General features: G+C 48.0%; 1 protein-coding gene and 1 long non-coding RNA gene across 20 annotated transcripts in view; one reads left to right on the forward strand and one right to left on the reverse strand.

The window, feature by feature from the left end:
• Window positions 1-492: 492 nt before the first annotated feature.
• Window positions 493-23,400, forward strand: LOC102997134 (uncharacterized). Its single transcript, XR_449520.2, has 3 exons — window positions 493-796; window positions 21,128-21,250; window positions 23,135-23,400. It is a non-coding gene; the product is annotated as an uncharacterized LOC102997134 (long non-coding RNA).
• SCMH1 (Scm polycomb group protein homolog 1) overlaps window positions 3,449-26,194 on the reverse strand; it is a 200,242-nt gene continuing 177,496 nt past the window's right edge. For 17 of the 19 annotated variants that reach the window (XM_057546802.1, XM_057546798.1, XM_057546793.1 and 14 more), the window contains 4 exons: window positions 24,933-25,124; window positions 13,320-13,514; window positions 5,627-5,757; window positions 3,449-4,573 (listed from right to left, as the gene is read on the reverse strand). In XM_057546802.1, coding sequence (XP_057402785.1) covers window positions 4,448-4,573; window positions 5,627-5,757; window positions 13,320-13,514; window positions 24,933-25,124 — 644 coding nt within the window. In that variant the 3' untranslated portion in view covers window positions 3,449-4,447. Of the gene's footprint in view, window positions 4,574-5,626; window positions 5,758-10,287; window positions 10,354-13,319; window positions 13,515-24,932; window positions 25,125-26,194 lie in introns of all 19 variants that reach the window. The other 2 variants (XM_057546807.1, XM_057546760.1) reach the window with 2 other exon arrangements.

Consider the following 26,194-nt stretch of genomic DNA (forward strand, 5'->3'; position numbering starts at 1 on the left):
CTGCTGCACAGCACAGGGAGATCAGCTAGGTGCTTTGTGTCCACCTAGAGGGGTGGGATAGGGAGGGTGGGAGGGAGATGCAAGAGGGAGGAGATATGGGGATATAGGTATACGTATAGCTGATTCACTTTGTTATACAGCAGAAACTAACACACCATTGTAAAGCAATTATACTCCAATAAAGATGTAAAAAAATATATAAAATAAAAGAATGAGTAAAAAAAAAAAAAAAAAAGAATGCAAGGTGGGCCCAAAGATGAGGGGCAGAGGGAGGCTGTGGATAGGGCTCTTCTCACGTTATCTGGAGAGTGTCCACTTGGTGGCGCCTGTGGCTGCGATCCTCCACACCGTAGCAAGCATGGGTGTCTGCGCGAACCGCCCAGGGACCCCAGCTGAGGGGCAGGGGACGGGGCAGGGGCGAGGGCTGAGCTCAGCCGTTAACGTGGGAGAGGACAGGCTGTCAGGAGAACAGACTCTGGAACTCAGGGGAAGAGTGGTGTGGACGCAGCCTTCGCCATCCGGGCCCCGGGACGCTCCAGCCTCAGTCTTGACTCCTCCCCTTGCCTACCAGCAGCTGCCTGTTGATTCCTGCCCATCCTTTGACAGGACCAGCCCAGCTGCCAACAGATATCTCGGGCCCGGTGTCTGTACCCTGGGACCTGTTGGCCGCTGGCCCCTGGCAGCATCCTCGGTGGCTTTGGTGCTGGAGGACAAGCACACACAGTTCTCACGCTTGACCTGGAGGTTTCCAGCTGGGGAGCTTCCCTGATGGGATGGGGTGACTTGGGGCATTAAGGTAAGGAGGCTGCAAAATAGCTGAGGGACGACAGGGGCAGGAGGGAGTGTCTGGAGTCTCCTAGGCAAGACGGTTTCCCGTGCTTTCAACTTTATTTGTAAGACAAGGGGCAAGTCACCTGTGGCTCTTCTGAGGAGGGGTCGTGGCATCGGGCACGAGGGCAGAAACTGTGTCCACTTGGCCCGCCGGTGCCACAGCCCAGAGAAGGGTCTCAGGTTGTTCCACAAAGATGCCGAAGAGGGTGCTGTGGACACTTCCGCTCAGCACTAACAGCCTGGGCAACAGAGACAGAGCGGAGCCCAGGGCCACGGGCCACGCAGCTGGCAGGTGGGGAGGGGCCGCAGGTGGGGACGGGGCAGAGAGGTTCCCCAAGGATTCAGCCCTGAGCGGAGCCTGCGCTCTTCTCTCCTCTCCTGAAGTGCCTGGGTTTTTCCTTCCTGATGTTCCTGAGCACCGGAGTCAGTCTCTCCTTGTCGTGGCGATGAGGGTGGGCCCAGGAAGCTGCTGCCGGAGGCCTCTGTCCCCAGTCCCACGTCCCCACACACCTCCCCGCTTCATGGGTGGCTGCCCCGTCGGGGTCAGTGGTGTGGTCTCACCCGCCGGACACCATTTCAGCTTCTTTGCATGACTCTAGGTCACTATTAGAAGGCTTGGCTTTGTGAAACAGTTTCAAAAGTCGAGGTTTGGGGTTTTTGTTTTTGTTTTTGTTCTCTTAAATGACGTTCAATTCTGACCCCAGAGGTTAGGGCAGCATGAGTGGAACGGTAACAAATCCTTTCCCCTTCTGCAGAATTTGACATCTGGTTACCCTTCTAGTTCTGTTCCCTTGGAAACCAGATAAAAATGGAATGTCAACCATTTCAAGGCAACAGTGCTTATGATAAAACTGACCCCTAATTGTAAATCACCTGGTCTAGGAGTGCTGTGCATAGACTGTAAATAGCCCTTCCTGCAGGGCTTCCTGAGCGCAGGGACCCAGTAGGCACGCCCCTGACGGGGACCTGGAAGCTGTGCCTATGGCACTAGGGAGTTACTGGCTGCCCTGGGGCACGATGCTTCTAAGCCAAGGTGAACCCCACTTCTCCCTAATATATCTTATCCCCTTGCACCTGAGCTGTCACCTGGGCAACAAAGAATGGTCGTGGATGACTGTGGGCTCTGCAAGGACTGCTCCACCGGAAAGGCCTGCTTTATGCTGGCAGGGTGTCTGGTCTGTCTGCAACGTGAGCGCCACCCCCAGTGCAGCCTGTGGGAGTCGAGTCTGCACGGTTAGCAGGACCCAAGACAAAGGCTGCCTGGTGGGTGTGGCAGGCAGTGTGCTGTCTCGCACCCCTCGTCAGCTATGGAGTTTGGGGCAAGTATTAGAACTTCACCTCTCTGAGCTTTAGTTTCCTCATCTTTAAAATGGGGGGACACGGTGGTTACCTCTGAGAGCTGTAAGCGAGGTTTGAGCGAGCTAACGTACACAAACAACCTAGCACCAAGAAGCCCTTAACGAGTGTTCCCTGGAAAGCTGAACGTGCCTGCTGACGAGGGACGGGGGCGGGGGGGGGGTGGGCGGTGGGAGCCGTTTTGCTCCACAAGCCCAGCCTGGCAGCACATCTGGCCTGCCTGCATGTGCTGGTGTTACCTCCACATCCAGAAGCTTGTCGCCAGGGTCCAATAACGCCCTCTTTGGGAGTACCCTGAATGAACAGCACAGCCTACGGGACACAGGTCCAGGAGTCTGTGGAAAATGGGCTTCTTCTAGTTCGGCAGCCCCGACCCTGACTGCTTCACGGGGCCCATGATTAGAACCTCACTGTGGCCAAGTGGAAAGCACCGTGTTGGGACTAGTCGCTGGTGAGGGCTGGTAGGAGCCTTCGAGGTCTCCTCGTCTAACCCCTCATAGCCAGACGGGCCCAAAGGAGTGAAATGACCCATCTAAAGCATCACAAAAAATAGCTGCACTGGCTGGAACCTCGGCCCTGGCCTTGGAGTCAGATTCCTGGGCTTTAAATGCCTACTTTGGCAGCTCCTGCCTATACGATCAGAGCTTAAGTTTCCTCATCTATAAAGTGGGTCTGTTGTGAAGATTAAATGAGATCGTTCTAATTCAGATGGAGCAGCTGGTGGGGCACACAGCGATGTGTTAGTCATTATCAGGTCACACTGCACTGCTGCTGCCCCACACCTTCTCCTCCGGGGGCCCTTTATAAACAGGGAAGTGAGGTCCTGGACTGCAGTACCGGCCCCTGGACGGCGCCAGAGGTGCCCTGCAGGCTAGCCCGGGCTAGCCTGCATCTCTCCTCACCCCTGCCCCTGAGGCTCCTTGGAGATGCTGACCCTAATATTGTCCTTCCTGCTCGGGCTTCCTGTGGCTGCTTCCTCCACACTGCTGTCTGGCTGCACCAGAGCACAAAGCCCTTTGAGGGCAGAGAACGGATCTCACACCGTCTCCCCAGGGGCTACGCCATGCTGGGGCCCCAGTGGGCATGTGGCAGACAGCCTGTTCTCTAGGGATTGCTGGAGTCACGAGAACTCAGGGAGCATCTTGTCCAAGTTTCCTCATAGATAAAAACGAGGAGCAAAGACCAAGACAAGGGGAGTGAGTGACCTGCCCTTCGGAGGCACACTGATTACCTGTTGACTGATTACAGAGACACTGGCATCTATATTGTTTTTTATTTATAAACAAATTGACATAAAATAAGTAAGTCCAGATGGCAGCGGGGGCAGCTGTGCTGCTGACTTGCTTACAAAGGAAGCATGTGGACAGTGGAGTGGGTACAACCAGACTCCAGCCTAGAGACCCCTTTCTCCCATCCATCTTAGGGCCTTCTTGGCTTAAAATCATTGGGCCCAACCTTCTTCAGCAGAAATTCTGGCCAGGGCAAGGAGCTGCGGTGGGGACAGTGCAGGGCAGGGACTCCCATTCCCACAGATGAGGCCGAGGCTGCAGAGGGCCCAGCGGAGGAGGAGAGGCAAGGGGACAGGGACCCTAGGTAATGTCCTCTGAAAAGGGGCCACACCGCTCTGGAGAGGGCCTGTCTGGGGCTGGGGCAGGGCAGTCTCCCTCCTCCTGAAACCCAGTGTCTGGAGCGAGAGGGGTATGAACTGGAGGGCTTGCCCAAGTGCCAGAAACAATAAATTAACAATAAGAAAAGATCTTTTCTTAAAAAAGGCAGAGGTCTGCGCCATGAGTTTGGAGTCCGCGGATCTCGTGAGAAGAAGGCAGGAGCCGTGGGGCAATGGGGAGCCACACCAGGCCCAGCGGGTGGCGAGGGGACCGGGCACGAGTGTCACTTCAGGGCCCCGTCTTCCGAGGCCTCAGGGGTCAGCCCCTTCCTCCATCACTTGGAAGGCGTTCAGTCTAAGCTCCTGGGGAGAGGCCGGCCAGGCCTGAGCAATAAATACAGGAGACCTCAGAGCCGAGGCAGGGCTGAGGGGAAGAGCAGCGCCAACCCGGGGCCCCATGCCCGCCTCGGCCCTTCATGGAAGGACATACCATGGCAGGAGGGGCAGTGCTGGCAGCTCCACACAGCCTCCTGGAGTCCTGAGGCAGCCTCGGACCCCACTGAGGTGCCTGGGAAGGGGCCGACGGCCCTCCTTCCTGGGAGAAGAATGGCCCCTCTGCTCGATCCTTCGGTTGTCTAGGCTGCGTCTCCCTGTTCAGAACTTGCCCTGCTTCAGCCGGTCAATGTGGTAGGAGAGCTTGAGTGCAGGCCCCAGCTTCAGACCCATGTACTTCATCATCATGTCACTGCGCAGCAGAAGCAGGGCCTTGCCATCGATCTCCTGGGGGGATGGAGGGAGGCGCCATCAGAGGCCTGGGTGGTCTGACCAGCCCAGGTTCTGATTAAAGGCCACCCAGGGAGATGCCAGCCACGTGGCAGTGAACCTGCTGCGATGCTACAGCCTACCCGTTCTCCCCAGCTTCTGTCTCCAGCCACCCCTCCCCAGCATCTACTACTGACCCCCCGGGTTAAGCTCTTCTCACACGTTTATAGGAATCTCCTTTCTCTGCTGCCTGAGAGGCAGTCTCCCCGTCTCCCAAACCTCTGAGGTCAGCTCAATTCTGTCTCCTCCCAGGCGGCCTCCCCCGTCAGTGTACTTGTCACTCATCACGGACTATTTTTGTATTGACCCTCAAGGGCTATCCGGTGAGTCACCTTCCTTCCTGAGCAGCAGGGACCCCTCCGTGTGAGCCAGGCACAAAGCAGGCACTCGCTGAGCAGCTGTGAGACCTTCAGGCCTGATCTAAGACCACCCTCCAAACCCACTGGCATGAAGGAGTAAGTGACCAGTGAGAGGTAGCAGAGCTGTTCTGAGTGCCCCAAGCACAGAACAGCACCAAGCGGTAGGGGCTACAGGGAAGTGGGTTTGAGCCCCAGATGAGGAGTACGGTCACTGCAGGGGGGTCAGCAGCAGTCCCTGGCCACAGGGCCAAATGGCCACTTGAAGAGATGGGGGAGGCTCAGAGTGGAGAAAGTGGAGGATGGGGTTCTGATGAGGTAGGAGAGTTGGGGGTCACTTGGCAAGAGACTCTTTAACTCGGCCTTAGGCCACAGCAGGTAGCTAGGAGAGCAAGTGCTCCTAGGAGAGTCCTGTCCCTGGGACCCAGTAGGAGTGTGGCTGAATCAGATCCTACACTAAAGGAGTGAGCTGAATTCAGTGCCCAGTGAGGGCTGTTTGGGACCCAAGATTCTGTCTCTAAGTTTGTATAGTGTCACCTGTGCTCAGTTTCAAGGGACCTAGAACAAGTATATAGCTCATGCCCCTTTAAAAGTCTATAACTTGCAGAAGCAAGACTCCCAGCGGACACAGGAGAGGTCAGGCAGGGGCACCTACGTGTTTGCGAAAGAGGTCAGCATGGGGTCCAAGCTGAGGATCCGCTTCCCGGACAAACTGCATCACGTCCTCGACTGTCCACGAGGAGGGGTCCCGGCCACTCTGTCGAGAGGCATCCCGGCGGTCCGACCCTGCAGGACAGGAGGACACCTGCATAACGGGCCGGGACTGGTCTGTCACTCCCCAGCACTCTCCTTGGCCTGTCCCAATGGCCCTGTGTGACCACTGAGGCTCAGCAGTGCCAGAGCAGAGGAACCAGAGGCAACCGAGGGAGGGAAGGGTTTTCAACAAAGGGACCAAAGGCCTGAGACCCTCTTCACTCAAATCTTAAGGGTAGCTCTGATTCTGGAAATGGTTAGAAGGAATTTTAAACTGAGGTTGTGATCCAGCCTGGACCTGAATCAGGAGTAGCAATGAAGTAAGGGGATTACCTAGATTGGGGGGTGGAGGAGCTGGTAGGTGAGGCTGCTTTTGCTTTGGCTCTGGGCACCATTTCTAGAGAGACCTCGGGAGCTGGGTAAGATTATAGCCAAGTCCTTGGGGCCCAGGAAGGGAAAACAAGTGATGGATAGTTCTACCCAGTGCCTCTTCCAAGGCTGTAGCAAAGTCAGCCAAACACTTGGAGGCAGAACAGTTTTGCCTTGGCTGCCAGGAATCTCAATGTTAATTTAGTGGTCTGCTTAGAGCTTTTATCTCAATCTTGGCTCAAAAACAGCCCCTCCCATTTCCCCTGTGGGATCTGAGCTCTCTGTATGATCATCACCTGCACAGATCTCTGGCATGCTTCATCCCCTCTGCCTGGAATGTGCCCCCTTCTCTCCCTTCAATTTCTCCTTTTTTTTCTGGCAAACTCCGACTTAGCTAAGCAAGGGTCGGCTTCAAGGATCAGCTCCTTTATGAAACTTTTCCGGTCTAATCCTGAAATAATTGGTCTCACAAAGCATTTCATGGATCTCTTGGTTACAGCTCAATCTCTACACACTTTCCCCCATCACATCACTCTAATAATCTTTTCTCCATAAAGCAGTCAAAACAAGCTTTAAAAAGTAATCGGATCATGTCAATAAATGCAATGGCTTCGAAATGCATACCTGAAATAAAGTCGAACCCCTTACCACGGTCTAGAAGGTATCCCATCATCTGGCCCTTTCTATCTCCTCTCCCCCTTCCCCCCATCCTTTACTCACCAAGCTCCAGACACTCTGGCTTTCTTTCTGCCTCCTGAATAAGCCATGCTTTTATTCTTTGACCCAGACACAATTTCCTCTGTCTAAAATCGTCTTTTCCCCACATCTTTGCATACCTGATTCCTTCTCAACATTTGGGTTTCATCTCAAATATTGATTCCTCTGAGAGGCCTTCCCTGATATCCTAATAAAAATACTCAATCCCCACATAATCACTCTCAATCCAGTTACTCTCGTTCCCTCCACCCCCAGCACATATCACAACCTACAGTAATTTCATGCATTTATGTTTATCTGTCTTCTCCTATTCCCTGCTATGTCCTGTGATACTGTGATTAATAAGAAGAAACATATGTATTTGTCTTCATCCCCTTTTCTGACACAGAACTCCTAAAACTCTAGGAATTTCCTAAGTGGTCCGAGAAATAAAGGTGTCTTTTGCTAATCATAGCAAGTCCCTTTTAGCCACACCTGGGTATGTTAATGAGGTGGCTTTTGGAAAGCCCCTAAGGATGGGGGCCGGTTGCCAGAGGGACCAACCAGGTGACTAGAGGGTGGGAAGTTTCAGCCCCACCCCCCAATCTCTGGGGAAGGGAGAGGGGCTAGAGATTGAGTTCAATCACCAACAGCCAATGACATAAGCAACCTTGCCTATATAATGAAGTCTCCATAAAAGCCCAAAGGACAGGGCTTCAGAGAGCTTCTGGGCTGGTGAACGTGTGGAGGTACTGGGAAAGCAGTGTACCCAGGAAGGGCACAGGAGCTCCACACCCCTTCCCCCATACCTTCCCCTACACATCTCTTCCATTGGGCTGTTCCTGAATTGCATCCTTTTAATAAAAAACTGGTAATCTAGCAAGTAAACAGTTTTCCTGAGCTCTGTGAGATGCTCTAGCAGGTTAATCAAACCCATGGAAGGGATCACAGGAACCTCTAATTTAGAGCCAGTCAGTCAGAAGCACAGGTAACAATGTGGACTTTGAACTGGCAGCTGAAGTATGTGTGTGGGGGGGGTCAGTCTTGTGGGACTGAGCCCTTATCCTGTGGGGTCTGACGCTTCCTCCAGGGAGCTAGTGTCAGAACTGAGTTAAACTGCAGGAGGCCCAGCTGGCACTGCAGAATTGCTTGGTGTGTGGAGACCCAAACGTCGGCAGGGGAAGTGAAGCAGTGCTGAACAGAGTACTGAACGTGGGCAGACAGGCAGGAGGAGGGCGTTTTCCTTTCACAGCACAGAAAAGAGCGCCTGCTCTGCCACAGCAGATGTTCAGACACGTTTGCTAAGTGAATGAACGATCCTATGTAATAGTTCCATGTATATTTTTCTGTCTCCCCGCCAGACTAGGTCTGTCTTGAGGCAGGGACCTTGCCTTGCTCGTGTCGGTATCCTCACCACCCAGGAGATGCCCAGTCAACAGCTAACTGTCAGAGGTGAAACACCAGTGAAAGTAGAAAGGCCCTACTCTTCAACTATGTCTTGCAAAGGCTAAAGATCTTCTCTCATATTCCTTCATTCCAGGTCCCAGGTCTAAAAGTCAAAGCACACTTGGCTTGGCACCCCTCCTGCTCCCTGGGGAAGAGATTGGAACATATTACCTCTCAAGCTTGTAGCTGGGCACTGACCAGACCAGAGAGAAGTGTGCTGGAGCAAGCAGGATGATTAGCGCCATAGAAATTCCAAAGGCTTTTTAGAGGGGTGGTAGACAAGGAGCTGGAGAGGGCTGTGTGAGCCAGCCACTTCTCCCTGCCCTAAAAAGTCCACTGTGATGCTGAGACAGAAACCAACTGCACGGATGATGGAGAGCAGGGAGCAGATACTACACATGAATATGTCCATCTTAGCTTCTTGGACCATCTTAGCTAATTCCTCTACCCAGGGGAGCTAGGAATCACACACACACACAATTATACACATACTTATATAATGATATTATAAATATATACACATATATACTCACATATAATACTATTATATATTTACATGTTTGTCTGCTAGCCTACTCCATTAGAACATACACTCCATGAGGGCAGGAGGCAGGAAGTTGCTAATTTATACAGTGGTCAGGAGAGCATCTCTGAGATGACATTTGAGCAGAGACCTTGAGCAGAAGACTGGCATGTTTAAGGGTCAGCATGGAGGCCGGTGTGCTGGAGCAGAGCGAATGAAGAGAACATGGCAGGAATTAACACCTGAGAGTACGTATGTATGCGGTGGGGCGGGACGAGTGGCAGGGCACATCACACAGGACCTTGTAAGCCACTGGCAAACCACTGGCTTTTTTGAAGGTTGGTTTTGAGCAGAGGAGTCACACGAACCAACTTATACTCTGAGTCTGCATTGATAACGGTCGTTAGGGGCGGCAAGGACAGAAGCAAGGGAGACCAGTTGAAAAGGAGGCTACTATAATAGTCCAGGCGAGAGACGACTGGGATGCACCAGGTGGCGGTGGTGAATGTGGCGGAGAGTGGCCTGATATACCCAGAACTCCCAGCAGTGTCAGTTCATTTGACCCTTAAAACAGCTTTTGAAGGAAGTATCATCATCTTTAGTTTAGAGATGAGGGAACTGAGGCCCAGAGAAGTGAAGTGACTTGCCCAGGACCACACAGCTAGGAAGGAGAGAAGTTAGTGCCCTGTCTCTGTCTTTTCCTATGCCCGTTCCTGCAGACAGACTATACCAGGATTCTCTCTCTCCACCCAATGGGCACAGCTGGTGGTCACTCTTCACGCAAGGCAGAGTGTCTCAGTCTGAGGATGACTAAGGAAGGTGGGGCGCATCCACGAGAGGCCAGACTGACAAACTGAGGCCCGACCATATGGATCAATGAAATAAGGGAGGGCATAGATTGTCATCTAAAATCTTTGAGAGAAACAATTCTAGGGCCAACCAAAGAGAATTCTCTCATAGCTTTATGAGGATCTTCAGGGTCAAAAGAGATTCAGACTGTGACTTGGCCAACAGACTCCCAGTGTATCCCAAGGGAAGAGTGGGAGACAACAGTGGCATCTGAGGCCAGTGCCAAGCGAGGCAGCCTATCAGTATGATGTCACTTATGTGTGGAATCTAAAATATGGCACAGATGAGCCCGTCTACAAAACAGAAACAGACTCACACCCATAGAGATCACACTTGTGGTTGCCAAGGGGAGGGGGCGGGGGAGGGAAGGACTGGGAGTTTGGGATTAGCAGATGCCAACTATTATGTATGTCAGTAGGGTTGGATAAACAACAAGGTCCTACTGCAGAGCACAGGGAACCCTATTCAATATCCTGGGATAAACCATAATGGGAAAGATTATGAAAAAAAGAATGCCTATATGTGTATAACTGAGTCACTCTGCTGTGCAGCAGAGATTGGCACTACACTGTAAATCAACTGTACTTCAATAAAAAAAAATAAAGTTAAAAAAAAAAGGAAGCACTCCTAACAGAAACAGGGCTTTGGGGAAGAGAACACTAATAATAACCCCCTCATACCTCGGGAATGATTTAGTTTCCAAAATGACCCCATATCCCTGCTTCCATCTGATCCATTTAACACGCCTGTGAAAAGAGCAGGTCAGTATCACCACCTCCACTTTGTGTATGAGAAACATGAAGACCTGAGAGCCGAGGTGACGGAAGGCTCAAGGCAGGGCACCAACTCTCCGCTCTGCCTCTACTTCAGAGCTCCTTACGCTGCTCCATTTGGGGCCTTGCTGGGGTTAGGGTCGGGGCGGGGCATCCCAGGCTTCTCTCCCTGTCTCAGCCTTCCTGAGAACCCCCTCTGCCACTGCAGGCCTGGCTATTGGAGTCTTCTTATTCTTTCACACCTCATCCATCCCTGGACTGGGGGAGGCCACAGTGGGTGTGGAAATGGCATTCTCCTGTCTCCCCACTGCTGCTTTTAGACCATCTTCTGATGGAAGCTCGTGTTCTTCAGAGGCCAAACATGTACCGACCATGTGCTCTTCCTGATCACTTTCATCTGTAGATCTCTGGGTTTCTGCTCTTTGTTAAATGAAGACTTTTGGGTACTTAACTCACTACCTTCTGTTCCACCCCAATTCCTGCCATAATCCTCAGAGGCAATCCATTCAACTGCTGCCTTGCTTCCAGAGACTTTCATCTCTACTATACTTCAAATGCTTACTGCCAAGGTTACTGTCTGGTTCTTGCATCACTTGGAACAAATCCACTTTGGAATTTTAAGCATCCCCCTCTCCGACCCCAACATCCCACCTTTGCAACTCTCTTGGGACCTATGTCCCCATAATCATTATGTCACAAAGATCTTTAGCACATCAAACTTATAGTCTCCCCATCCTTCAGCCTTCTCTCAGCCTTGCTTCTTCCCCACCCTGCCCAGATCCAGTGTTGATGATCTAAACTGCTCTTCTTCCAGCTCCACTGAGTACATGTTCCCCCGCTCCCCGCCCCCTCCTGCCCTGCTAGCTCAACATAAAAACTTAACTCTCAAACTGTCTTTTTTCACCCCACACCTAGGTTTCTGAGAACCACACAAGAAAACCATAGCTCTCGTAAACTGGCAAACTAGCCTCCAAGCTCCAAGCATCACTGGACCTTCGTGTTTCCTGCAAACCATCCCCTCCTCCTTGACCTATTTCCTCCTGTCTTCTTTATGGCTAGTCCAATCTCCTGGCACTCTGGAGCCCTTCCCTACTCAGCCCTCTCTCCATTCCCTCATGGCCACAGTCAATTTTCCCTCCAGTCTCAGGGAGCAAGGTGTGCCTCCTTCTGTCTTAAGACTGATCCCTAATCCTTTCTACCACCCCCAAGGCCTTACTTTCTCCTCTTTCCTATATTCTTAATTTCTTCTTCTTGGAAGGCTCAAGTTGTCTTCTGATAAACATGCCCAGCGTGCACCCACTCTAGAAGACCTTCTTTTGAAGGTCACCTCCTTTTTTCTCATCAAACCCTCCTTGATATCCCCATCCACTGCAATCTGCCCTCACCACCCTCCAGCACCACTGAAGCTGCTCTTACTAAGTTCACCAATTACTCACTAATCACCATATCCAGTAGATATTTCTCAGTCTTATTTTACTGAACCCTTTTGGGTTGTACTCGTCTTAAAACACTCTCTGTACTCCTGGCCACCACAGTATCAAATTCTTCTGTTTTCCCTCACATTTGACTACTCCTTTGTCCCCTTGGTGGGATCCTCTTCCTGTTCCCTCCTCCTGAACTTTGTTGGTCCCCAGAACTCCTTCTTTGGTCAACTGTTCCTTTCATTCTAGACATACTCCTGGGAGTTGGGTGTCATTCACCCTACAGCTTCAACTTCCATCTATTTGCTGATGACTCCCAAATATTTAACTTCAGCTCAGTCCTCTTCCCTGAGGATCAGACCTGCACAGCCACTGCCGGCTGGGTGTCACCTAGATGAGCCACGGGCTCCCTCCCCTTCTTTCTCTTCTATGGTTGGCTCCCTCTCTCAGTGAATGGCACCGCCGTCTATCCAGTCACCCCTCTAGAAACCTGGGAGACATTCCCACTCCTTCCTCACAACCCTTGAATCTGACTCAATTTACCTCATGGAGAGTTTTCAAATCTATTGTCTCTTCTACAAACCTTCTACCACTGCCCTAATCTAGGCCTTTATCATTTCTGGTCTGGCCAGAAACCTAAGTAACCTCCTCAGTGGTCTCTCTACTCTTGTCCTGCCTCAGCTCCATCCACAACACAGTAGTCAATGATCTATTGGAAACACAAACCTGCTTAGGTCTTGCCTCTAAGTAAAAGTCTCCAGAGCTTCGCATTACCTATAAGATCAACTCCAAACTCTTTAACGTGGCATTTAAGGTCCTCTGTGATACAACCCCTGACGCTTCCAGGCTTTTCCCTTTGAAGTCCCAGAATTACATTTTGTTTTTCAGCAATACCAAACTGCATGTAGTTCCTGGTACAATCTGTGTTAGTTCTTATCCCTTTGCCCTTGTCCATACTGTACTCTCTTTCCTGGAAAGCTCTCCCTCCCTACCAATCCTAATACATTAATATAGTCAACGTTTAAAATGTCAGACACTTTCTCAAGGAAGCTTCCCCTGGATACCAAGCTTGGGTTAGGTGTTCCTTCTTGCAGTTTTCATGCAACTCAAAGTGTATCTCTTTAGCCACACTCAAGATGTTGTTTTCCAGTTATCTATTTAAGTGTTTGTCTCTCCCACAAGACTTTGAGCTCCTTAAGGACAAGAAGTGATTGATTTTTGCGTCCCCATGACAAACACAGACGGTGTTCAAATAAATGGCTCATGAATGAATGAAGGACTCCTTTCCTGTCCCTTTGGCTCTAGGTCGCTGGCTCTTAGTTTCCGTTATTCTCAAGCTAATCCCAGAACTTCAATTGCTCCCCAGGTGCCTAGTCAGGCACAATGGTAGCCCAGACCCCAGTCCAACCTCCAGGCAGCAGGCAACAGAGTTAAGTCCTTTCTGGCCTCCCAGGGTTCAGGAAGGAAAGAAGGAAAGAATGAGAGAGGGCAGGAGAGCCAGAACTCCAAAAAGCTTACCCCTGGAGCAGAATCTGCGCACAGCCGAGGCAGTGCTCAGTGGGAGGCCACAGGATGGAAGCAAAGGCCGGTACCCAGGGTTTCGAAGATTTTGGGAGGTGCTGACAAGGTTGGTGGGATTCAAGGTGGAGTCCATTGAGTCTGAGTGTGGCTCCAAGGACCGGGCCAGACTATTTCCCAGGGCAAAGGTCTCACCTGGAAAACAGTAAAACCAGAGTTACAGCAGGGACTAGCCTGGAAGGACTGCCAGGGCACTGGCTCCCAGGAATCTGTTTGGGTGGAGTAAGAGGCAGCAAAGCAGAGAGCCCTGGGCTGGGCCACTGGATGCCTGTGTACCAGTCATGGCTCTGGCTCTCACTAGGTGGCCTTAGTCAAGCCCAGTGCCACTCTCTGGACATGGATCTCCTCAGAGACTTTTAGACTAGATGGTCTCTGAGTTTTCTTCTGGTTTGGATGTCTTAGGCTTTTTCTGACAAGGAGAACCTTTAAAAAAAAGAAAGCTATTCTGGGAAGAGTCTGCCCTAACACAAGATGCTAGAGCAGGGAATAGGGGTGCTGAAGAAGAGATACATTTGCTTAGAGGAGGGCACTTTAGAAGCTGACCCTCTTAGCCAGCAGGACACCTCAGAAATGCTTCTGGATGCCTGGCTAAAGGCCTGTTTGCAAAGGATCTGCTCCTATGTCTCCTCCCTCCTTTCCTATTTGCCTTGTTTTTTGGAAACATTCCAAGGAAGCTGGGGTTGTACAGTAGTGAGACCACGGGCGTGGAGCACAGAATCTGGGTTAGAATTTGACTCAGCCACTCAGCCGACAAGGTGCTTCCCTCAGAACCTCAGTCTCCTAACCTATAACATGGGAGGCCCCTTTCTCCCAAGGGGTTTGTGAACAGCAAAAGAGAATGGCTATGAAGCCTTCGTAAAGGGCACCTCATCCTGACATTACTACACCCAGGCCACGGCCCAACCCCACGCAGCAGCCCCTAATCACTGCACTACAGAACCGGAAGCAGACTCCCTCTCATGGTTGGGTTCTACCCATACCAAGTCAGATCCTCTGGCCACTGCCTTCTCTGCTTATGGGACATGTCTTGGGTCCTGGACCATATCACACTGTCCTTTGTGGTTTTTCTTAGAGATTAGGTGTTTAGATAATGCTTGGGATTCATACAGGGCCTCTGATGAACACTAAATTCAAGGAAACTGTCTGGTATACAGTGAGACCTCTTTGGCAAGATGGTTTAGGATTTTAGGACTACTTTCTAATTCTCACCTAAAATTGCTTGGTAAACCATGGGATTACAGTCAAATCTAGCACGAGACAGCTATTCATCCATATCTCAGGAAATTTAACTGATGAAGCCCTTTCCTAGAAATGATTCTGAAGAGAGAAGTCTCTGAGGCTCTAGGATACCTAAACCATATCCCACCCCATTTCTGCAGGTGAGGTTTCAGATTCCTATTTTCCAGGAGAGATGATTATAGCAATGTCCCACTTTGAGACAAGGACAGGAATCCAATCCAGGAAACAAGACACCTGGGTTCTACTTCTGGGCTCCTGCCTCTCACTAGGTATGTGATTCAAGGCAAGATATTTGTCTTTTCTGGGTACTAGTTTCCTCATCTGTAAAATGGGGAAAACTCACCCTTTGTCATGCTGAGAACATCAAATGAGAAAACAGAATGGGATGGACTTTACAAAGGTGGGGAGTTGTATTTTTTTTTTTTTAATGAAATTATCAATCGTTAGCTCCAGTTAGCCAAGGCCCACCTCTGGGTGTGTGGTGAGGACTGCATCATTCTCCCCTTCCTTTTAATTATTTTTTATTATTATTATTATTTTTAATAGTAATCTTTTATTTATTTATTTTTATATATTTATTTTTGGCTGCGTTGGGGGGAGTTGTATTTTATTCTTCATTCAGAGTTAGAGTGTAAACCGAAGTTCTCTGCAATAGCTCAAGTAAAAAATGAACTCTAGTTTCTGTATTTATCAGCACAGTAATAACCTTACCTTTCTAGTACTCATTTTACTCAGCAAAGACCTACTTCACGTGAGCTAACAGATGTGAAGAATAATTATGATGACAATGCCAGGGGTTCACCAGATGCTGATGCAAAATCAGTAAGTGTCTCTTCTCTTGGCAATGCTAAGAATGGTAAATGAAATCTGGACTCTGAGTTGAGAGGTCTGAAAATCTGGACTGGTGGCACCTGGACTAGGCAAGGTCATTAAATCTTATCCTAATGAGATGAAGAGGAAAAATGAAGCATCATGCCCAAGGCTCTGAGAGGTCCTAGTCAGCTTAAGGCTGATCAAATGAGGCCCTGGCTGCCTTCAGTAGGATGATGCCAGGGCAGAAGACTGCAGTGCTTTCCAACTGTGCTCCACAGAGCCCTGCAGAACTCCCAGCTCCTGGGTAGAGCCTGGGCCTCATCCCAGCTTCTATCAAAACAGCTCTGGTTTTAGCTTTTATATACCAGAGTTTCATATAATCTTACCTTTGCAAAAAAAAGGAGTTCTACTGTTAAAACAAAACAAACTTTGAAACCACTGGCCCAGGGATCAGAAGTTGGGGCTGGAACACTTGAGTTCTATTTCTGGCATGATGATTAGTCAATGATCACCACCTTTTTTCTGGGATTCAGCTTCTATAAAATGGAGATGAAATCCCTTAGCCTCACAGGATCAACATGAATTAAATTCACCATTGAATGCTGGAGACATGAGAACAATCAGCATGAGAGGGAGCTGGTTCATTCATTCAACAAACATTTGTTGAGCACCCTTTGTGTGCCAGCCACTGTGCTAGGTATGGGGTATGCAGAGGTAAACACAGACAAGGACCTTGCCCTTACACAGCTATTTTCAGTGAGAAGCAGATCTTCTGAGTATCACATTGCAAGGCTGACCTTAAAAACTAGAGTTCCCAGTGGAGGATGACCAGAACGGTGGTGAGAGGCCTAGAATTCATGGCAAAGGAGAAAGAGGGTGGGCATATACAGGCTGGAGAAAAGTCAGAGGAGACAAAGACACCAAGGGCAGTCATGGGTAGAGAAGAGGGCTGGAGGTAGATTTGTTTTTTGGGAGGCAGAGAGTAGAGCAGGGGTAGGAGTTATAAGAAGGTAGATTTCAGCTCAAAAAGGAAGGCATTTGGTAATCAAAAGTATTGAACAATAAAACTGATTGCCAAAGGTGATTGTGAGCAACATATCATTAGGGGTATTTAAGCAGAAGTCAGATGAACACAACTGTCTGCTGGGCTAGATACTAGATCATCTCTAGAGCCATTTCTGCTTCTGAGATTCAAGGACTCTACGCTCAGAAGCATGCTTTCCCCTTCATGGGGGTAGACTGAATGATCAAGAAACGACTACAGTTGTGGATCTAAGAAACTTCTTACACCAACACAGGACTCAGAGGCTAGCAGAGTTCTTACGTATGCTTAAGACAGACTTAAGTCTGTCCCATGTTAAAAAAATATCCTTCTCTGAACCACGAGTCCCACATCCTCTACTAAGTATCCTTTCATTCAACAAATATTATTAAGTACCTACTATGTGACAGTTAGGGTGATGGATACTGAGAATGGTGAAAAAGATAGATTTCACCCTTCCCCTCATGGAATATTTAATTTAGTGGGGAGGATGACAAAATACAAGCTCATAAAAAATAGAAACTGTTGTAAATATTCCTGAGAAAGGAATAGGGAATTAAGACAGAAAATAACAGGGGGACCTTTTTAGATGAGGAGACCCTGAGAGGCCTCTGTGGGAACTTGACAAGTTGTGCTCTGAAGAAGAGTCCAAGTGGAGGTGTGCCAGATAGTGTGCTTGGTTTTAGGGTTCAATGGAGGCCCTAAATGAGTCCCAAAGCATTAGCTAAGCAGTTGATTTCCAAGGAAAACTACAAAGGATAAGAATGTGGTCCAGGACTCAGGATACTCCCCACATGCAGAGACTTTTATGGGTCTGGGTAGATCACGGGAAAGGATCTGCTGTAGGTTCCCTGGTGCAATGGCTAGGGGCTGCTGCCTGGTCACATACAGAAAGACCCTGAGGTAGAAACAGCTTGGAATATTCAGGGAAATGGGGAAAAACAATATAGCTAAAATGTAGGGAACCAAGAGATGAATTTGGAGAGGTAGGCAGGGGCCAGATCATGCAGGACACTGCAAACCAAAGTAAGACATCTGGATTTTATTAAAAGTGCATTAGAGGGACTTCCCTGGTGGTCCAGTGGTTAAGAATCTGCCTTCCAATGCAGGGGAAGCAGGTTCGATCCCTGGTCGGGGAGCTAAGATGCCACATGCTGCGGGGCAACTAAGCCCACGTGCCTCAACCACTGAGACCGTGCACTCTGGAGCCCACGTGCCATAACTGGAGAGAAGCCAGCGTGCCACAGTGAAGAGCCTGCGCGCTGCAATGAAAGACCCCGCATGCCACAGCAAAGATCCCGCATGCTGCAACTAAGACCCGATGCAGCCACATAAATAAATAAATAAAAGTGCATTAGAACACCACTAAAGAGTTTTAAGTGAAGGAGTGCCATAATCTAATTTATGCTTTAAGAAGACCATTTGGGCTATTAAGTAGACAATGGACCAGAGAGGAACAAGAGAGGGAGTAAGGGGACCAGATAGGCCAGAAAGGATCTCTCAGGCCAAGAGAGGGAGGATGATGGTGAAGGCAGTAGAGATGATAAGATATCCATGGATTCAAGATACATTCTGGATTTCCACTGCTAGCTAAGGATCAGACATAGCCTACTGCTTCAAACAACTAAAAGAAAAGACAAAATATATAAAATAAGTTTTCAGACACTGGGCATTAGATAGTGCAGGATAGAGAGACTCCTGAAAGAGGAGAAACAAATGAGATGAGCCCTAGGCTTGCTCCCAGCTTACTGTGTGGAGAGCTTCCTGGCTACAGTGCAGGGAGGGGAAGATCAGACAGTGCCCAGTGATCTCCCTGAGTTGAGGAGTTGGAGCTGAGAGTCCAGGTAGAACATGGCAGCTAAAGTTCATAGGCCAGAGTACTGGAGAGGTGATTATAACTATATTTCATATGTTCAAGAAGGTAAAGCAAAGACTGAGCAGGTTAAGCAGACACTGAAGATATAAAAAGACCCATACTGAACTTCTAAAAATGAAAATACAATGTTTGAGATGAAAAATACATGGGATGGATTAACAGTAGATTAGACACTGCCAAAGAAAAGATCAGCTAACTTAACCATATCTGTAGAGTTTACCCAAAGTAAAACACAGAAAAAGGGTTAAAAAATATTTTAAAAGCATCAGTAAACTGTGGGAAAATTTCAGGAGGATTAATATATGTCTAATTGGAGTCCCCAAAGGAGATGTGACAAAATATATATGAAGAATGAATGGCAGAAATTTTTTCAAATTTGATGTAAATGACAAACCCTCATATCCAAGAAGCTCAGTTAACCCCAAGCACAAGAGGCATGAAGTAAACCTCACCAAAGTACAGCATAATCAAATTGCTTAAAACCAATGATAAACAGAAAACCTAAAACGCATCCAGAGGGAAAAGACGAATACAAGAGACCAAAGATATGAATGACAGAAGACTTCTCATCAGAGGCAACGCTAACCAGAAGACAGGAGAGCCACATCTTTGGCATGCTGAACAACAAAAAAGTCAACCTGGAATTCTAAACTCAACACAAGTGCCTTTCAAAAACAAAGACAAAAAAGACCTTTTTCAAAGCAACAAAAGCTGGAAGAACTCAACTACAGTAGACCTGACTATGAGAAATGTTACAGAAAGCCCTTTAGGCAGAGAGAAGATGACAGTATGAAATGGCTCTACACTAAAGAATGAAGAGTAGCAGAAATGGTAACTATAAAAGGGTAAATATAAAACAATTTTTTCTTATTTGAAAAAAATCTTTAAAAGGTAAATACCTGTTTAAAGTAAAATAGTAACAATGTAAAGTGGGATTTATAAAATATGTAAAAGTAAAATGGATAATAACAATAGCATAAAGGCCAGGAGGTGAGAAGCATACTGTTTTAAGGTTCTTATACTATATGTAAAGGGATATGATTATTACTTTAAAGTAGATGGTGATATGTTACAACAAATGTATAATACAAACTAAAGCAGCCACTAAAATAACAAAACAAAGAGTTATAGCTGACAAGCCAACAAAAGAAATAGAACAGAATCATTAAAAAACTGGATTAATCCACAGGAAGGCAGAGAAAAGGAAAAAGGGAACATAGAACAGATGGAACAAATCTCTCCACCCACAGCTTTTCCCTTTGTTCTTTGAGTTGCTGAAAGTATAGATCTGGGCTAGCTGGTACTTTCTTTTAGATAATTACACTAATGGTTCTTTTGGTATGAAAGGCAAGGTCTGGGCATTGTGTAGAAGGAGAAAGCTGAGACAAAAGCAAACAAAATTATTTTGCACCGTAAATTAATTTGGAGTTGTCTGCTGATAGCTTGGAAGGGAGGAGGTATGGGATGGAGGGAACAGAGAAATCAGAGGGCAAAGGGAATTCCTCCAAATCTAGAATGGGTCGCAGAAAATGGCAATAGGCGGAGGCCTAAGGTGAAAGAGGCCAGTAAGATATTTGCTATAACATCTGATAAACACTAAAACAAAAATGTTAAATTGCTTCCTTTTCTTTGTGGTAAGTATCCTTCTTTCTACCCACAACTTCAGTACAAGTCTAGTACACTTAACAGACTTGTGTTGGTTTTTCCTTAGGGAAATGAAGGATGAGGAGATGGATCAAACTGTTGGGGCAAAGCACTGCAGGAGAGACCATCAATTACAGGAACTGACAGGGGAAAAAGGGATTAAGAACCAACTCAGAAGCAGGAATTCTGAGCTAGAAGTATGCACTACTACGAGGAAAATGTAACCTCATCCTGCATTATGTGGGATGGGCGGGGGGGGGTCATTTAATTTTATTTTGATTTGGATATCAAAGGAAAGGACAATCCCCAAATTTAGGAGGCCTTGCAGAATTCAAAAACCTCCAACTGGTTTCCCGGCCTACCTCTTGCTCTACTCCAACTATTCTCCCACACAGTAAGTACCCTGAGTGAGCTTTTGAAAACACAAATCTGATTATGTTATTTCCATAACACAGTCATGGCTTTAAATACTTCAATGGGTCCTCACTGCTCAATGATATAAAGTCTGTAACCTGGTCAATTAGACCTTTTCTGCCTGGGCCTTTGCTACCACTCCAGCCTCATTGCTCACATTCTTCTTTTCTACCCTATATTTCTGAAACAAGTCAGGTTTCCTCTTGCCCCTCACAGTCTCACACGCTTAGTCAACAAGAATATTCTTCATCATTCCCCTCTTCCATCTCTTTGGGTCTGTGGCATCTTTACCTCATTATCCTACTCCTTCAGGTCCAAGTGTATATATCATTTCTTCTGGAAGGTCTTCCCTGACACACCGGGTTTGAACTCTTGAACTCTGAACTTGTTCCAGTAAAGCGCTCATCACCATGAATTAATTTGTTTGCTTATTTGTTCATATTCTTTACCAGGCTGTAAACTCCGTGGGTGTAACGACCTTGACTCCTAGTTTACAATAGAACCCTCTATACCTAAATCAGAGCTGTCAATAAATACTGGGTTGACTGACTGTCTGACCGAATAATGGAATCACTACAGTTTCAATTAATTATAAACATTTGAGTCTTCTTAAAACTCTGACAGTTCTATGAAGAAACCTTGTGTGGGAATGAAGGGGCATCCTAAGAAATTATGAGTTCTTATCTGGCTTTTATTCTGTGAATTTTGGGGTTTTGTCAGGAGAACCACTTTATAACCTGCTTAGAAGACCTGGATGGAACTGGAAAGACAGGCATGAGGAACTCACTGTCATGGGACAAATGAACTACTTCCTTCAGCAGAGAGGAACCAGCAGGCCCAGAGGTGACTGCTAGGTGGATTTCAACTACAGCTAACATTAACAGTCACTGGGATCAGCTAAGTTAATACAATCTCCTGTTTAATACCATTAGTTTTTAGAGGACCAGAAAGAGCTCCTTCTCACTTAATCTTTATAGGCCTCGTACTTGATCCAGCCACGTGTGTAGTTCTTAAGAAGGGACTCTGAGCTGCCATTGCCTCCCTGAGGGATCCTTCCCTGACCTCTTCTTTCACCTTACTCCTTGCTCATCACTCCTGGCTGGGCCAGAGTACCTTTGGTTTCATGCTCTTACCACATACATGTTTACCTGTATCTCCTCTCTCAGCTGGGAACTCTTTTAGAGCAGGGATTGAGTCAGTTTTCTCTCTGTCTCCCCAGAGTCCAGTATAGGATCTAGCACAGAGTAAGTATTTGATAAATGTTTGATGATCTGAACCAAAACAACTGGCCTGAATTCTTCAAAATGCCAATGTCATATCATGGAAGGTAGATAAAAAAGGCTGGAAAACTGCTCTAGATAAAAGAAAACAAAAGAGACAGGATAACTATATGCAGTGGATCACCCTTCACTGGATCTTGGATTAGGAAAAAAAAAAAAGCTACAAAGGACATTACTGGGACAACTGGGGAAATCTGAATATGGACTATATATATCAGCTAGTAGATTTTATTAATGTTACACTTCTCGAGAATGATAATAGTATTGTGTTCCTTGTTCTTAGGAGATACATACAAACGTGTTTAACGATCAAGTCTCTCATCTGCACTTAACTCTCAAATGGTTCAGTAAATAAACAAAAAATATACAGAAACGCATACATGTATATATACTTAGAGAAACAGATAAGGTAAATACTGCAAAAAGCTAAGTGGCAAATCCAGGCGAAGAGTACAAGGCTGCTCACTGTACTACTGCACAACTTTTCTATAAGTTTGAGGTTTTTCAAAATAAAACACTGGAGGAAAAAACTAAGTCTCAACTTAGGTAAGGAAGCCTAATGGGATGTACACTTGGTGACTATTTGCTATACTGGAAATGTGTAGTCAGTTACCCTACTCAGAAATGGGTAGGGTAGCGTGGAGACAGGGCTGTAGGGAAGGAAGAGGGGGCTGGTAAGCTCCTGGATAAGAGAGGTGGTATCTTCAGATGTGGAACTAGTAGAAGCGTGTAGCCAGGCAGAAGGGTGGGAGTAATAAACACCAGATCCAAAGGGCAAAGCAAAAGAAAGCCCTTATGCACATCAAGCTCTTTGGCAGAGGTCTGAGTAACTAATCAGAAAACTGTAGGAAATGAAAAATGATCAGAGGTGGCGCAAAGGGTCAGTAAGGCAGGGAGGGAGGTAGGTAGGCAGGCAGAAAAGATAAGCGAGGGAGCACAGAAGAGTTAGAAATCTAGGCAAAGGTCTAGTTTGTCTGGGCAGAGTTAAAACATTTCAGGGAAGCAAACAGAAACTAGGGTGAGAGCATCCAAGTTGCTGAGCGCCCACTATGAGAAACAGAGGTTAGAGAGCATAGGAGAGCACAGAGTTGGCTGAATCTGTCTGAAAAAGAGGGAAGGTAAGGGGGGCAGCCAATGTGGAAGGTGATAACCCTGGTCTTTGTCTCTTCTTAGTTGGTGAGGCAAGAAGGAAGAGTGGCTAAAGCCTGCTTCCTCTTATCTGGTAGTTGAATCAGAGAGATGCAAACTGGAACAGAATTCCCAGGAAAGGTCACGCGCCCCCAACCCCAAACTATCATCATGACTGCAGGCCCATGATGTATACCCCTACCAGCCTCTGCATGCTGCTACCAGTGCGTTTCTCTTGGTTGTTAGCGGTGTTATTGCATTTAAGAATTCTGGGGCTTCCCTGGTGGCGCAGTGGTTAAGAATCTGCCTGTCAACTCAGGGGACACAGGTTCGAGCCCTGGTCCGGGAAGATCCCACATGCCGTGGAGCAACTAAGCCCGTGCGCCACAACTACTGAGCCTGCGCTGTACAGCCTGCAAAACCCAACTACTGAGCCCGCGTGCCACAGCTACTGAAGCCCGTGCGCCTAGAGCCTGTGCTCTGCAACAAGAGAAGCCACTGCAATGAGAAGCCCGCGCACCGCAACGAAGAGTAGCCCCCGCTTACCACAACTAGAGAAAGCCCGTGCGCAGCAACAAAGACCCAACGCAGCCAAAAATAAAATAAATAAATAAATTACTTTAAAAAAAAAAAAAGAAAAAGAAATGCTTAAAAAAAAAAAAAAGAATTCTGAGTTCCTATTTCTTTGAGAAATCTCTCTTTAGACTAGCAGCTACACTCATGGACATGCTACCCTCTCTCGTGTATCTATTCTTCCAGAATCTCAGGTAGGGCTAATTTTAATTATTGAAGTGCAGCTCAGAGTTCCTGAATGCCAGCAGCAGGGGATATCTAACAACCTGCCTTTGTGTGCACCAACTCCACCGTGCCCAGCCCAGACTCCCAGGGCAATAGCCTAACTACAAGTAAGAATGCCCTTTTCTGTTCTCAGAGAGTGTGACGCTGAAAGAAAGCAATCTAGAGTAGGTCAGATGAGAAGTTCCCTCTGAAGAAAAGGGTCAGTGAGAGGGTCACAGATATGTCTGCAAGGACCAGATGGTGGGGCCCCCAGAAGGAGCATCTGAAATTCAGGCAGCTTTTTGCCCTGCCTGCAAGTCATATAAGCAATTCTCCTTTGGGTGCAGCAGTACAGACAGAGGCGATGGATGGGGGGTGCTGGGTGAGCAGTCACTTCCCCAGCACATTCTTTCACAAGTGGCACTTTGATCAGGAGTGATTCTGACAATGATGAAAAGACAACAGGGAAGACAGTGTGGGAACAAGACTCGTGCAGGTCAGAAGGGACCACCTTTTAGAGTTACGCTCCCCCATCACCAGGCAGCACAGCCCCAGCGCTGACAGCACTGCCTCTCTATTCCTCTGTCCAGGACAAGGTCCACAGGACTCTTTTAAAGAGCCTTTCCTCCCTCTCGCCATAATGACCTACCTCGCTACGTTTAAGGCCAAGCTTCCCTTCCCTCCCTGTTGTTCTGTGTCCTGTGCTCCAGATTAGAGATGCTGAGTTCCATTCACTCAAACCTCTCAGAAGTGCTTAGTCACTGATCCGGCCACGTGGCATCCGCTTTCCCGTTGTGGGTCTGGTATGTTAACTAAGAAAGTTATTTTCCAGCCTAGTTAGAAACAGCAGGAACTTGAATTGACTTGCTAGACTGGCGGTGCTGGAGGAGTTATGGCCACGTGCCAAAGGAAAGAGTGGATGGCCAATCACCCGGGAGCAAATTTCTCAATCTGTAGCCTGAGACTAAACCTTCCCGCTGGCAAGGGAGTTCTATGTTAGGCCTTTGCTGCCAGATTCACACGGGGAGATGTCTTGTGACTTCACGGTGGCTCCACTTACAGATTCAGGAGAATCATGAACCACCATTTTTTTAGGGATAAAAATCCAGAGGAAAGAGGGTTAATCCTAAAGATAGGAGACAAAATCCTGAAGAGACAGTAAAGATGAGAGGAGACCAAAAAGTGCCAGACACGGCAAAGTTAAGGGACAGAAAACCAGATCTTGGGGTAGTAGGTGCCAGGCTAGCAGATCTGAGCGCCTGGCCCTGGGCCCTCGCTGCTGCTGCTACCGCTACTACCCTGCCCCCCTTTCTTAGCCCAGACCCCGTCCCAGCTCCTACCTGGTAGGTACCTGTCGTGGCTGTGGCTGTACTCTGTGGTGGTGAGTGACAAGTGAGTCTGTGTAAAGGGCTGGTTGCCAAACAGATTGTCACTGCGAAGGTTGTGGCAGAGTTTCTCCAGGAAGCGGAGGACGTAGGTGATGCTGTTGACTGCTGGGAGGTTGAGGGTGTGCTGCTCGCGGTCAAACACGGCTGTGGAGTTAAGCAAACAGGGCTGAGCACGTCAGCTCCTCAGCTCAGCAGCGCAGGCAGGGCAGGAGGAGTCCAGCCCACTGCTTGCCTCAGGCTTCCCTGGTTACACAGAGGCAATCGGTGCCCAGGTTTCCTCCCTCCTTCCCTTCCCCTCCCCTCCCTCCCTTGAGGGTTTGATTTTTGCCTCCAACTCCAGGGCTTGCGATGATGGGAGTGGCCAGGGCAGGTCTGTTGCACCTGGGGCTCTGGAATGATTTTACTTAGCCTGTGAAACAACTGTGAACATAATTCTATCTGCTCCATCAGTTGGCTGGGCCTCCTCCAGGAAATCTGTTCATTTGGGGTTCCATTTCCATAAGAACTGCCCAAGAACAGAGAAGCTGGGCAGAAGAGGAGAATACAGCTATTGCCAGCAACGGCTGAGGCGTACAATCTGATCTGGATAAGGGCAACTAGAATTTCGGCAACGTTTGGAACTATTCCATGCCTGTTTTTTTTTTTTAAACTCCCCACCTATTTCTATTCAAAATGTATCTGTATAATCCTTAACAAGCAAAAGGCCTCTACATCTGTCTCTGAGGGCAGGAAGGAAATGGGGAGATAGGTCATTCTCAGGAACCAGTTTTGGGGCAGAGGAAGAACCCTAGAGAAGGTGGGTGAGAGCTGCTAAAGAAAAGTCGTAAAGAAAGCCAGGTGCCTGTAGACTGCTGCACAGAAGCAAAGGAGAGGCCAGGCAGAGGCCTCAGCCTCAGAAGGAAAGGGAGGCTTGATTTCCCATGCAGTTTTCAGCCTTTTATAGCAATTCCTTCCCTGCCTGCCCCCATCCTCCATGCAGCCAATTACTCCCTCGTCCGGGCTCCCACACCACCCTGCATGCATTTCTCACATATTATAACACCTCCCACAGTTAGCTGTGAGCTAGTCTTTCTTTTCCATCAGGGCAGAGCCTGAGCATGTCCTCTTCTTTTCTTCCCTTCCCCTGGCCAGTGTCTGGCAATAACCTCTAACACAGAGTAAGGACTCAATGAATGTTTGCTAAAAAGTATATTTATGGGGTCTTCCATGTCAGC

Source organism: Balaenoptera acutorostrata, chromosome 1 (assembly GCF_949987535.1).
Source record: "Balaenoptera acutorostrata chromosome 1, mBalAcu1.1, whole genome shotgun sequence".
NCBI classification, from domain to species: domain Eukaryota; kingdom Metazoa; phylum Chordata; class Mammalia; order Artiodactyla; family Balaenopteridae; genus Balaenoptera; species Balaenoptera acutorostrata.